This window comes from Tigriopus californicus, chromosome 9 (genome assembly GCF_007210705.1).
Source record: "Tigriopus californicus strain San Diego chromosome 9, Tcal_SD_v2.1, whole genome shotgun sequence".
NCBI classification, from domain to species: Eukaryota; Metazoa; Arthropoda; class Copepoda; order Harpacticoida; family Harpacticidae; genus Tigriopus; species Tigriopus californicus.
Window position 1 is genome coordinate 6,022,568 of NC_081448.1, and position 13,921 is coordinate 6,036,488.

General features: G+C 39.9%; 1 protein-coding gene across 1 annotated transcript; it reads left to right on the forward strand.

Moving 5' to 3' along the window:
- Nucleotides 1-9,962: 9,962 nt before the first annotated feature.
- LOC131887099 (uncharacterized) lies at nt 9,963-13,608 on the forward strand. The gene is made up of 5 exons (XM_059235610.1): nt 9,963-10,858; nt 10,921-11,126; nt 11,200-11,462; nt 11,540-11,779; nt 11,845-13,608. Exons 1-5 carry the CDS (start codon nt 10,430-10,432, stop codon nt 13,521-13,523), a joined length of 2,817 nt encoding a protein of 938 aa, XP_059091593.1. The 5' UTR covers nt 9,963-10,429; the 3' UTR covers nt 13,524-13,608.
- The last annotated feature ends 313 nt before the right edge of the window (nt 13,609-13,921 follow it).

The window sequence follows — 13,921 nt, forward strand, 5'->3', positions numbered from 1 at the left end:
TATCCTTAGGCACTTAATGATCCAGATGATGATGATGATGATCTAGACTTTGTTGTTGTTACCGTTGTTAATATCACCTCGAAATCCAGTCAATTGAGCGGAAACGCGACTCGCAACGTAGAACCCCCTGCGTTCCTCGGTAAACAGTACGTATTTCAGCCGACCTTTCTNGATTATTTATTTGATCTCATCAGAAATCTATCCCCCTTCCATCCCTAGTTTAGATTCGTTCTGCCGTCGATCTGGCAAAGGCGCGGAAGAACGCCAATGAAAAAAGGAGGGTTATTCGCCAAACAAGGGCCCTTACTTGCAACTCTACACGGCCCGAAGAAAACGGCAAGAGGCACGGTAGATTGCTAAATAAATTTCTCTTGCCTTGCTTCGGACGCAATTTCCTTTCCAGAGATTATGGGACCCGGGGGACTAACTATGAATAAGATTTTGATAGAGTTAGCCAAAAACAACACAAACGCATTATAATTCAATGAAAAGGAATTAGCCCAATCGACGACCCATTATTTGGTGGAGGCTTAATGACAAAGCGCCCTCTGAAGTGCGGAACCTAAAACATATTTCGTGCAGCGTAAGGGGGCTATCCCTTTGCCTAACCTCTAACTTTTGCTGCAATCTTAAACATAGGCAGCGTCCAGAAGCTTTTGTATCACAATTTCGTCCATTGTAAAATCACGTTATCATCGGGCCAGTTGGCTTTGATATGCCATGGCCAAATGGAAATAGGACAATCATAACCTTGCAACCTTAGCTACCAGACCAATAACAAAAAAATGTTAAAGAGAATACATAATGATTATGAAAGCACCTCGTACATAACACCGTGGAACAAGCACCTTTCTTCCCCCTTTCTCTTCTAGCGCCGAGATTCGAGGACTACATACGAGGTGCAGATCTAGAAAGAGAGCGAGAGAGAAAAGGAGAGCATGACGTGTGGAAATTCCGCTCCACTATTCCACTTTTCAGGATGCTGTCCCCGCCCCCTGCACTTCAAAAAATTCCCGTCTGATTCCCAACTTAATGACCTCTCTGTTAAAGTGGAGAGAGACAGATTTTTCTAGCTATAGATCATAGAAAGAAGTAACGGAGATTAATGGTCGGACTTTGCACTATGTACACGCACTTTTGCGGCTAGCACAAAGACACTATCAGCTAACAGCTAAATATATATCGATTGGGACATTGTGCTTATATTTTTTTAGGTCAAGAAACTGCTGTTGCTTGATTTTAGTTTCTCAGCGGGTTTCGAGCCATGAATTCTGAAATTCCAGCAGAACTCAATTTTGCACACAGAACTTAGCTGAACTTATTTACAAATTGGTCTGTATTCTTTGTAAGAACCTTCGTTTTCCTGCAGTTGAGTGATACCCGGCCAGCTTTCTAAGGACCAATCACATTGAAATCAGATTTCAAGTACTCAGGTGACTAAAGCCAGCACACTCAGACTCAAACAGAATTAAGTGAGATCCAGTATCAATTTGCCGAGATGGGCCTAGGATCATCAGATGGACTCAATTGACGGCATTCAGTGGGACATTTCAAATACTGAAAGCCAAAGAACTGAAATCGCGGGGGGAACGGGTACCCTTGAGGTATGCGGCGGCAGTCTAACATATAATCTCTAGATGTGCACTTTACGAATACAGAGAGTCAGTGGAAAGTCTAATGTTTGAGATAATTTGGGTGCCAATGACTTTGGAGTCCTTAGGGATGTGTTCCCGTTGTCTTCTTTTTTTACCACACCCTGAAATTCCACTCATTGAGGAGGGCCTCCACATGCTCTGCCCATGTGTCAGTTGTGGAAATTGGGGCCCGAGCAGCCTTCAATGAATTCGAATGTACTACGTTAGAATTCTTTTGTTGAGTCCATCCAAAAGGTCTTTATGGAAAGGCCATAATGAACACATTCCAGGCCCTAAAATTTCTAAATTACTGATTTTTTATTGTAATCATATTTTATTTGGCGAAAAATTAAGGTTCAACTCGTCTCAACATTTTTTTCATGGAAATTTATTGCTTATTTGAACCAAACGGCCCATTTTGAATAAGTCACCCACACGCCGCTAAAAGCCATTGATTTGGAAAATCGACGATAAATGGAAGCGTGAAAATGCGGAAACTACTCACGCAACACTGAATTGTCAATCACGTAACCGCGGAATTTTCAAGTGTCGATAGACTAGGATAGAAATTAGACATGGATGTTAGACCGCCCAAGGCTTGAGTCGATGGTTTTCGCACGACGAGATGGATGTGCGTGGAGCGTCACATCATTTGGCATTTGTTTCACTGATTGAAAAGATGATTCACAATTAGAGGTCCAGTTAATTGCGTGGCCATTACAAACAACAACAACAGTAATGGGGCCTAATGGCTATCAAGGGAAGGAAAAAAAAGCGTTGTAAAGCATGGAGGATAGCCATGTGAAGCAAAGACTGTCGTCGGTCTTTAAGTTTAGACGACGATAGGCGCAAGACAATCGGCATGATCTATTGGGTTTTAGAAGTATGTGAAGGTCAGAGCCAGTACTTGTTTCCGATGGTCGACAGTTCTTCCTTCATCTTGTCCATCTTTTTAATTTTTTTTTTAGCCTTAGTAACCTAGAATTGAGACTGGAAGCTTTCCTGAAATGTGTTTTTTCTTGACAACGCAACAAGTCAAGCAAATGTCTTTTTTTGCGGACTTCCTTACCGTTACTGGGAAAAGGAGCCCCAGCAATTCAAGCAGGAAAAAGGTATCAATTATTTTAGATTTTATATTCATATAATATTTGATCCACCAATGAATTAAAGTTGGCAGATCTGGCCAGCCCGAATGTAGGGTTGATCAGGTATTTTGATCAAATAATGGTCTAATTCTGATTTTAAAGGATGCTACTGGATCAACATCTACATATTCCCTACCAATATTTGAGGGCAGCAAATTGAACAATGAAGGAGCCCAAGGAATTACGAAGAGAGTTGGACTTCATTGTTTTAACTAGCCTGGAATCTCAAGTGCGTGAAGGTGCTCTCAAAACGCACGCTAAGCCTTGACGGTCACTAGAATTGACCCTAAATCTTGGGTTGGGACAAAGCTCATGGATGCTTTTGAAGACGTGCAGTATCAGATACATTTCGTACCTTCTTTGAATACTGTAGGCTTCAAGGCTACCCTTGTAGGCTACCCATTCAAGGCTTTTCCAATACGAGAGCTCTCTCATACCCACAATATTCCTGGTACAATATGTTTGGAGCTGCTCGACCTTTTGCAAACCAGCTGAACTTATTGGAGCCCAAATGGGAGGGGCATATTCAAGATGCGGCTGAACAATCGACTTGTACAGAGTTAGCATTGTGATACTATCTCTGGACCAAAACGTGCGATATATCCAACCACATGTTTGAAAAGCTTTATCAACTTTCAACTGGATATGCTCATTGAATTTTCCATTATTTTGGAGAACTACACCTAAATCCATCATGGATGAGAACTGTTGAATGCCCTTAACTTCATCATCTAATAGTGGAGTGTCTAATGGCGTCGACCCAAAGGTCATTGAGCAGAATTTCATCCACACCCATGGTGACTCCAATTGATTCGTCTTATTCGACGTTTGAAACCATTAATTATAGCCGGTATCCACACTGTTTTCTCAGGCTTTGAATCTATTTCTAATATCATTGACAACTTGGCGGCTGATTCCCAGGTTCTTTGCAATGAATGAGACTTGTCTTCCGAGTGTGGTCATTTCGATCCCAACTTTCTTTTGACATTTATAATGATGCCGTTCATAATATTAAAAAAAGTTAGATATCAAAGCATTGCCTGGATACAAAATTTAGCCCTTATTAAGCCTAATCTTAAAAAGACGACAAACCATTATTAAAATCTAAATTGAAAGTTTGCCAAGTCAAATATGCCGCATGAGGTATTTCCATAATGGCATCACCTGTCTGGGAAACCTTCATATTCACAAAGATCAACGTGAGCTTCAACCCAAAATACTAATTGAAGCAGGGTATAAGGGTTATGGGTTGGAACTTTTTGAAGAAACTTGCTTCAAGAAGGGGCGTTTTACATCGGCCATCAAATTTGATCATAGTGGAGAGAATCGGTCCAATCCCCCAATTGAAAATGATGACTTATGGAGCCCTCGGTATGTATTAAAGAACCATTGGTGCCGATTAACAATAAGAAACAAATGATTTCGACCTCTGTTGCTGTCTGCAAACGAGAGTGAAAAACCTGGTACATCTTCACCTGAATCGATATGGAACCACATATTTTTGGGGGTCCAGAATCGAGAAGGAACGAATAGGATTTGAGCCAGCCGAGGCCGGTCTACTGGCGGCGTAATTGTTTCCCCATTTGAGAGACTTCAACGTGCTGGAGTGATCGCGGCGAGGATCGCTTGATAAGAGCGACAAGAGAAAGTACTTCATCTTTTACCGAGTGCACCATATTATCATCTACATATTGATTCCCATGGACTTAATAAAGTAGAAATCAATTGTAGTGAGTCGGAGAGCTTTAAGACATAAAGTTAAAGTGTGCAGAAAAAATATCGAAGAATCCTATTTCTCAAATACATCGCCTTTGACGGCCACGCAGGGTTTGAGTCTGTGACAAAGTTGGCAAAAATCTTCTTCATGTTCTCATCGTCCATGGTGGCCCAGGTCTTACCAAATGTAGCCTTTAGTTGGCCCACGTTGTGATGGATGGGGGCACATACCTTGGTCTCCACATTCCCCTAGATGTTGTAATCCAAGGGATTCAGGTTGGGGCTATTTGGGGGCCAAACCAATGTCTCCCAAAATCCCCTAGACCCCAACCTTTGTTCAAGGTAGGCCTGGACTTGGAGAGTCATTCTGTACCCTGAGTAAGTGGATGTCAAATCTATTGGCAATTCTCATGGTGGTCTCACCTTTGTCATATTTGGCCAGGACCCCCTTTTACAGTTCCTCCATGTTTAAAAGCCTCTTTTGTCTATTTCTAAATGTAGCCCGACAACGTGTTCGAAAATGGTTGGTAATGATTATATGCAAGCTTTGCAGGTTGGGCAATTTTGGAAATCAGCTCGACTTTTGGACACCAAAAGTGTCCAAAAGTGGACAAAAGTGAACAAAAGGGGACACAAGGTGTTCAAAAGTAAGCTTAAGTATGGTAAACAACGCATGGAATCATTACTTGTAAAATGTAAACTTTGTGAATAAACATAGCAAACATAGTTGCAACTAACGTTTGTACAAAACTGACAAATTATTTCACTACTTTTTTTGGTTCCGAAATATACATTGCAATTTGAAAATCATAATCAAGTATCTTGATAAATAACTGAGTTATAAAGTTAAATCAATATCGTTCATCTATATTACTAAGAGCATTAATGTAGTTTAAAATCCAAAAAAACCTACTTTACAATACTTTTAGCAACTTGGTTATGAAAAACAAATGTTATATATGAAAGAAATATCCTCCTTAAACTTTAGCAATAAGGTATGTTCATTTTTTAGTATTAACTGTTTTTGAAAGGAATTCCCAGAAGGCTCATGATTTTTAAAGAAAAATAGTCTTGCAAAAAATACGTAATAATGTTGAATAATCAAATCTAAACAATTATAGTGTAATGCTAAGCTGTCCTAGTTCTTGAAAGCTTTGCGCCAACGATGCACTGGTAGACGGAGGCTTGCTGTCTCAGGAGAGAAAAAAATAGGTTTTAAAAATGCCTGTAAGAAACCTTCCGTTGGGTATGTAAGAGATATATAGGAATAGAGTTTTAAAGACTTATCTTACTTTTGACACCATCAATGAATGAGCTATTTCTAAAAAAAGTTAACAGTTTCAAGCAAATTTTCCGAAAGAGTTGTAGTTTTAAAGTTTTATGGTTTTGTCCGCTTGGTGTCCAAAAGTCAAGCTGATTCCCAAAATTGCTCATCCTGTTCCCAAGCCGTACTATCACGGCGCTCCAACCCACTCATCAGTTCCAAGTTCGGATTGTTTTACAATGTCTAGAAGATGTGCCCCCTCCCCCGCCCAGAATTGCCGCCCATAGACTAATGATCCACGCCAACATAATCATATGATAGAGATGGGCCAAAATTAGCACTAAACCTGGATATGGCCTTCATGCCGAACGTCTACCGGGGGATTTGACCACGCCTAGAGCGCTATCTTGCGGTCAATGGAGCTCATGAGGAACAAAACATTTCATTCAGTAAGCTTAAGGAGCAAAATGAAAAAATAAAGTCCAAAGTCGATTGTGAAACACAAAAGTTATGCTAAATATAAGATAGAAAACTCAAATCGGAACAATTTTGTTGGAACATGGTAGATGGGTTGAAGGTAGATAAATTTTGCATATGGTGTTTGAAATTTAATGCCAAGTCTTATTCAAATTTGGCCAACTAAAGCCTCATTATCAGAAGAGTCGTCTACAGAATGGATACAACCAGAGAAGTCATTCCCTGCATCACAAGCGAAGCTTGTTTAGTTGAAGTATTGAATTTTTTTGTGCTTCATTGACCCATCGTTGAGCCTTTGATATTCCACACACATCATGTTCAGCAGGATTTAATTGGAAGTATCGAACAGGAACCTTATTTTCCAAGGAGGGAAAACGATGCACCTGGAGTGAAGTGTCACTGTCTGAGGATTGGAAGATGTGGAAAAACTTGGTTGCATAGCCTAAAATGGTCTTTAGACGAAAATTTGGTTTAGCGTTTGAGAACCAACTGTTGTGGTCCATAATATGGCCCGTTTTAGTATAATGGCATTTGCAGACGGGAGAGGAATATAAGTACTACAACTAAATATAACCGCTGTTCTTGATTTGTCCAGAACTAACAAGTTTATGGCTAATTGTTCATTTGGCCGAACGATATGGCACGATATACAAGTCAAAATGACAAGTTGCATGACAAAAAAGCAAGCTTGATTAACAGATCAAAAGTATATTACACCTTCATTATTCCCATAACCCAAAGTAAGGCTCATGTTTCCATTAACTTTTACTTAAAGAATATGCTGTCATTAATCAATAATTTACAGTTCAACGCCAGCTTTTGTAAATGGCTGTGTTTCTAAAATCCTTCAAAAATCCTTTATTAGCACCCATTGAAGGTAAATTTAGTAATCATATGAGGTTTATTTTAGATATATTCTAAAAAAACGGTGGAAAGTTTGATTTCATTCTCAACTTATTTCACATTTTTTACCTACATTTTCAATCATCTTAAAATATCCATGATAGCAGCATTTGAAAACAATGAGGACATCAATAGAGCCCTTTAAGAATATATTAGACAAATAAAAATGTGCTTTTATACTTTTTACTTTAAATTGCCTGCTTGCTTCAATGGTCACCTACTGTACAATTAGTAATCTGGGTATGTTCGGAGAGTCACGTTTACACACCAAATACTCTAATTTCTTGTTGGCACGAAATATTGCATTTGAAGATAAATAAAAGTTAAGGTCAAACCATTACAAAACTATGTGTCATTCAATTTTTTCAACCAATAGCCGATCTTGAGAAAGGATCATTTGACATAGGCTTCCTACAACATGTAATGCACAGCCCATCCTGTTGTGTAACTGGGGTGTTGGCAATTTGCTAGTTGGATTGTCAACACACATTTCCAATGATCTTAACTGGCAATACAAATACAATCAAATAATATTGCAAAGGAATTTGGGTTTGCTTGAGTGAATCAAATGCATATTGTTGCGATTACCTGCCATTTGTCCTCTTTGTTGCTTTCAAAACCGTTCTTATCTTCTGCAGTCATTATTTGCGACGATATTTTGTTTCTTTTCTTTTTCAAATTTAAAGCATTTTCTTGATTTATTATTTTAAGAGGATGTCTTTTTTGCATGCTTTGACCAATTAAGATGCATAATTTAGGTTTAGCCCATATTTTTGGCATATTTTGACCAGCTTTCATGCATATTATTTTGTCAAAAATGGACAATTTTTCTGCATATTTTAGCCTTCTCTTTTGACTGTGGATATTGGTATGGATGACTTCATTGCATCCTAATATGCAGTTGAAAGTTGGTAAAGCTTTTCAAACATGTGGTTGGATATATCGCACGTTTAAGTCCAGAGATAGCATCACGATGCTAACTCTGTACAAGTCGATTGTTCAGCCTAGAGTGCCCTCTAGTCCAGCGGCAACTTGAATATGCCTCGCCCTTTTGGACTCCAATAAGTTCAGCTGGTTTGCAAAAGGTCGAGCAGGTCCAAAGATGTTTTGCTAGAAATATTGTGGGTATGAGAGAGCTCTCGTATTGGAAAAGCCTTGAATGGGGACTCTACAGTATTCAAAGAAGGTACGAAAGGTATCTGATACTGTACGTCTTCAAAAGCATCCATGAGCTTTGTCCCAACCCAGGATTTAGGGTCAATTGTAGTGACCGTAGAGGCTTAACGTGCGTTTTGAGAGCACCTTCAAGCCTTCGACAATCAAGGCTAGTTCGAACAATGACGTCCAACTCTCTTCGTAATTCCTTGGGCTCCTTGATTGTTCAATTTGCTGCCCTCAAATATTTGTAGGGAATATGAAGGTGTTGATCCAGTAGCATCCTTTAAATTAGATTTAGACCATTATTTGATCAAAATACCGGAAAAAAAATTCTCGTCTTGACCTGCTGGGATTCCAATCCCAGCAGTGGTAAGGAAGTCTGCAAAATTTAATAAAAATATTAATCTTGGCTTGGAATGGAAAACCCAATCTCGTCCCAAAATCGACCAACTTAGCATGTCTATGGAGCACGACAGTAGTTGAGTGAATAGATCTCTGAAACCTCGCTAGAAGACGTTTCAGTTTTGCGTTATCTCTTAATGGATTGCTCGAACATGAAGATAAAATTCATTGAGTATTCTCTCTGCGGGGGATGCATCTGATAAGGAGGTAACGCATAGCTCTACAAAACCTCGCTAGAAGACGTTCGATCTCCGACCGAGCTTTCCACTTCACTACTGACGTACTCCATGGCTTTTCTGAGAGGGTATTTTGATTCCCTTAAGTAATGTTTCAAATGCCTGGTACTTGTTAGGAAAAGGAATGTTTGTGCAATGTATCACTCAACTTCGGCCAAATCAACTGGTACCTGTTACTCGTTTGGTTCATTGAAGAACGAGTGAAGCCCGGCCAATTTACCAGTTCAAGATTGGAATATGACTCCTAATAGACATTTTCATCTCACATATTGAGATGAAGCATTCGCCGGATTTACGGTATTATACTGGCATGAGCCGCATTTTGGATAAGCTTACCGCCAATACAGATATTTTTTCTATTTCCCGTTCTGAAAAAAAACCAATCATTTGTGTCATGCCAAGCTAAGTTGCTCAATAATTTCAAGAAGAACAATTCGGACAATCAATGTTATGCGTATGTTCATCAACATATTTGGGGCCTCGGTATTCCCCTCGTTAGCATTTTACGTTTCATTCACATAGTTATGTGCCACTTCATCTATTTTTATAACAAATGCCGTATCTATCAAAAGGAATCAATCTCAGCGTCTTATAAGAAGTGGCAGGTTTTCGAACAACAAAATACTGATAATGATAATTTCGTGTTTCCCTTCTTTCAATCTGTCACTTGTGCACGTTCCATTCATATAATATATATATGTGGCCTCTTGTGACCTATAATGCCATAAACCATAATTGGAGCACTTTGAGTTTACTGTGGTCATGAGAATCTTAATTATGTATTGGCAGACTTCGCTTTATAAATATCAAATGAAGCGCAAGCAATGGTGGTTTAACATTCCAGAAGAAATACCTGCTATTCTCAAATGACTTTTGACAGAAAATATTGGTGTCTTTTGCTCTTGGTAAGTCCTCTGAGTCATTAGTCAATAATTTTTAGCATACATACAACAATAAATGATAAATTTTCCTATATTTTCCAAATGGAATCAAGATTAGATGCATGTCATTTTTTTAGTCTATTTGTTTTCAATTGGCCCGGGCTGATGCAGAGTATGAAGCTCTTAAAATATTGACCAGCTTGAATGCATTAAAAAGGTACTAAAGTAGTATCGTTCTAAAGGGACCAAGAATCAGTCGGCTTTGGCCTTTTCTAGGTACAGTAACTCTTGCTCTCACTACAACGCTCTGTGGTGAGCAGTGTTACCTTGTGGCTGGAAAACAATCATTAATTCCATGACAGAAGGCAAATTGTAATGTAGTTTCATGGTTCTTTGTCAACACATCGTTATTTTCAAACCCTCCATGTACCTAATTATTTCCAATATCCTACGGACAGTCTCTTTGAAAAGACTTGGCTGTCGCTAGTTTCTTAAAGAGGACATATCTGGGTACAAATATCTAATTCGGCTACGTACTATCGAGGCAATCAAAAGCCACCATTTCGTCGGATATTGAATATCATTCTATTCCCATTAAACGAGCGTCAAAGAAATGTTCCTCATTCTGATCAATCTCAGCGCCCTGTTTCTCAATTGCGGGGCAGTCAAGGTGTTTCGGAATGTATTGAACTTAACCGACCCATCTCCCGTGGGAGGAGCATCATTGCGTGGTGCTTCGGTGGAAATGGTTGATATTACCATGTGCATTCGGTTCAATTTTCAAATGCTGGGTTTCTATGAAGGAAAGAGTCGATTGATTACCATTGAGGATTGGCGAGAAGACGTTGAAGAACCTTCGTTCAAGATGCTTTGGTTTGGAGCCAACTATCCCACTTCGTTCTTCGGTATTGGTTATCCAGAGATGACAAGCTATCTACTTCAAGATCCAGGATCCCAACGATACGAAATCTGGATACCCAACAAATGGACCCACGTGTGTTTGAGTTATGAGAAAGCCAATTCATATTTGAGGATGGTCAAGGTAAGTTTGCAACTACAGGAAATCTGAGACCTAATGAGATACGTTTGACGTTGATCTTACAGGATGGAGTGACTTTAAACATCAACTTTGAGGATACGAACTTAAAGAATTTTACGATCCCATCAGATTTTCTGAATAAGACTCATATCGGAAGGTGCAGTTTTGATTTTCAAGGAGGTTGTTCAAATCCCGCTGGGCTATTGTCCGATTTCAATATATGGAACAAGGCCTTATCTGAGAAGGATGCCCAGGATTGGACCACTTGCCGGTAATGCACCAATACACGCCATGTCAGCACTGTAAACTCGTTTTTGGTGGCCATGCTATGCCAAATGTTTCAGATCATTTGCTAAAGGAAACGTGGTCAATTGGGAAGAAAGCGAGTTCGAATTGGAGAACATGGTGGAGGATGAGATCAAAATGGAGCAATTGTGCAAACCATTAAGGCCTGGCCACGTGTTCTTTCCTGACAAGCGAAACATGACGAGTGCGTTGGATATTTGTAGAAAAATGAGGGCACGCATATCGGTGGTAGCGAGCCGTCAAACTCAGGATCTACTCATCGAAGTTTACAGGGAGAGTCCTTACACAATTTGGACGGGGCGTGAGTCTCACCTTGTTCTCGCTCTTGTTCTTCAATTGCATGATTTCAAGATTCGTCATTCCCTTTGTCACTTTCAGCTGGATTTTGGGGTGGTTGGTGGGATTTGTACAACGAAGGTACTTTTGAAAACATCAATACCAGGGAACCTTTGGAACCTGACGCCTTTCAACCTTGGTATTTCGGAGAACCCAATGGCAATACCATTGAGAATTGCCAAACCGTTTGGCCATACCGTGATGCTTGGAACGATTTGTCGTGTGATGATCGAACCGAATTCTTTTGCGAATTTGAACAATCGCCGTACCTCCAAATGAGAGGTAGATCAACTATCACGGTTTCCTTATTGAATCCTTGATTTCAAACTAGGCTTCTTCTGCCCCAGGTTTATGCTTTGGATCATTGTTTGACTCAAAATTCAGCTGGATCGGATTGGTTGTGAATGGGAGGCATAGCTTCAATGGTTTTACCAACACTCGACTATTTTGGGACCCTCTTCTATCAAAGTGGCATCTAGAGTTGCTCACCGATCCCAGTGTCTATGCCACGACTAACACCACTGAATATCCTCTGGGTACATTCCTGTGGGACTTTCATGGTGACAAATGCAATGGGATCTTCACTGAACATTCCAAGGTGTCCATTAACTTTAACGCTTGCAATGGAAGCGAATTCAATTGCTTAGATGGCAGTTGTGTAGGCATTGGTTCGCGATGCGATGGACGGATTGATTGCGAGGATAAGAGTGACGAGTTTGATTGTGAGATGATCATCATCGACAAATCATATATCAAGGATATTCCCGCTCCACCCCAAGGGGATTTGACTCTCACTCCGATCAATGCCAGCGTGGAAATTCTTTCTATTTTAAGTATTGACGAAGTGGACTCCTACATCACTCTTCAATTCCAGTTGAATTTGGAATGGATCGATTCCCGATTGACGTTCCAAAACTTGAAGGAGGATTCGTTCTTGAATACACTCAACTCTATGGATAAAAAAAAGATCTGGATCCCCGAGGTACTCTTCTTTAACACCGAGGAAAAGGAAGAGTCCATCAATGACGAAAAGTCGTATATTACCGTAGCTCGGCTGGGCCATTTTCAAGAGAGCTCATATGAATTGCTCCAAAATACTCATATCTATAAGGGATCCGAGAATGTTTTGAAAATATCCCGTGTCTACACCGTCAAGTTCCTGTGCGAGTTTGACATGAATATCTATCCATTTGATAGTCAACAATGTCAAATGCAATTCATCATGAAAGGGAACTCTGGCAATTTTGCTCGTCTCAGAAAGAGCGTCTTGAGCTACACAGGAAAAATCGATTTGACCCAATATTTCATCAAAGGATGGCAAATCTATGAATCGGAAATGGCACCAAATCTCGACTCGGTCATTGTGGAAATTGCTTTGGGTCGCCGGATTTTGAGTGAAATCATGACCACATATCTGCCCACCACTCTCATCTGCATAGTGGCGTTCAGTACTAACTACTTTAAAGCGTTCTTCTTCGAGGCCGTGGTCACGGTGAACTTGACCTCGTTGTTGGTTTTGACCACACTCTTCATCAGTGTGTCCAACTCTCTTCCCAAGACGGCATATATCAAGATGATAGATCTTTGGCTCTTGTTCTGTTTGTTGATTCCATTCTTGGAAGTGATCATCCACACGTTTATCGATAGCTTGCGGCTGGAGGACGATCGGGAAGTCAATCATCATGGCAAGGCAACACCCATCGACGGCGACAACATGGAACCCAAGAAACTTTTTACCAAGCCAGATTTGAACGTAAACTCGCGAGCTAATCCCATGCCAATAATCATGGAGGTATCGCAATCTAAGAGGTCTAAGAATTTGATTGCTCGGGATGAGCAGAGCGAGATCAACGCCCGGATGTCCTTTTACAATAATTTGGTGGGAGATGATGAAAAGATACTCAAGATCTGTGTGCAATTGGCCAGAAAGGGATTGCCTACCATTTTTGTTTTGTTTGCCGTGGTTTATTTCGCAATTGGGTTTATAAAACGATCCAACACGACATTCGAGACCATTGAAAATTAAAAAACCAAGCACTTATTCTCGCTATACTTGAACCATCTAATCACGCAACCTTTGAAGAAAATAAAAAATTGGATCTGAAGCCTAATTCAGACTTACTTAGATTATGAATAGCCAGGGCATTAGTAACGAAATTACAGTAATTCGTTCGTTTTCTCGAAAAAGGAACTGTAATTGCATTACATCTTAAAATTGTGTATTTGTAACGACCCAAAATCTACAAGAATTACTCGTTACTCGTTCCTTTTTCAGCTTCCAGAATGGCCTTGATTTTTCGTTTATCTCGTGACACCTGAAGACCCTCAAAACTTAACAGAAATTGCCATTTTTACTTATTCCATCTAGCATATTTTGATCAAAGAAAGTCAGGGTTGAAAATTGTGTTTGCTCTTAACCGCTCT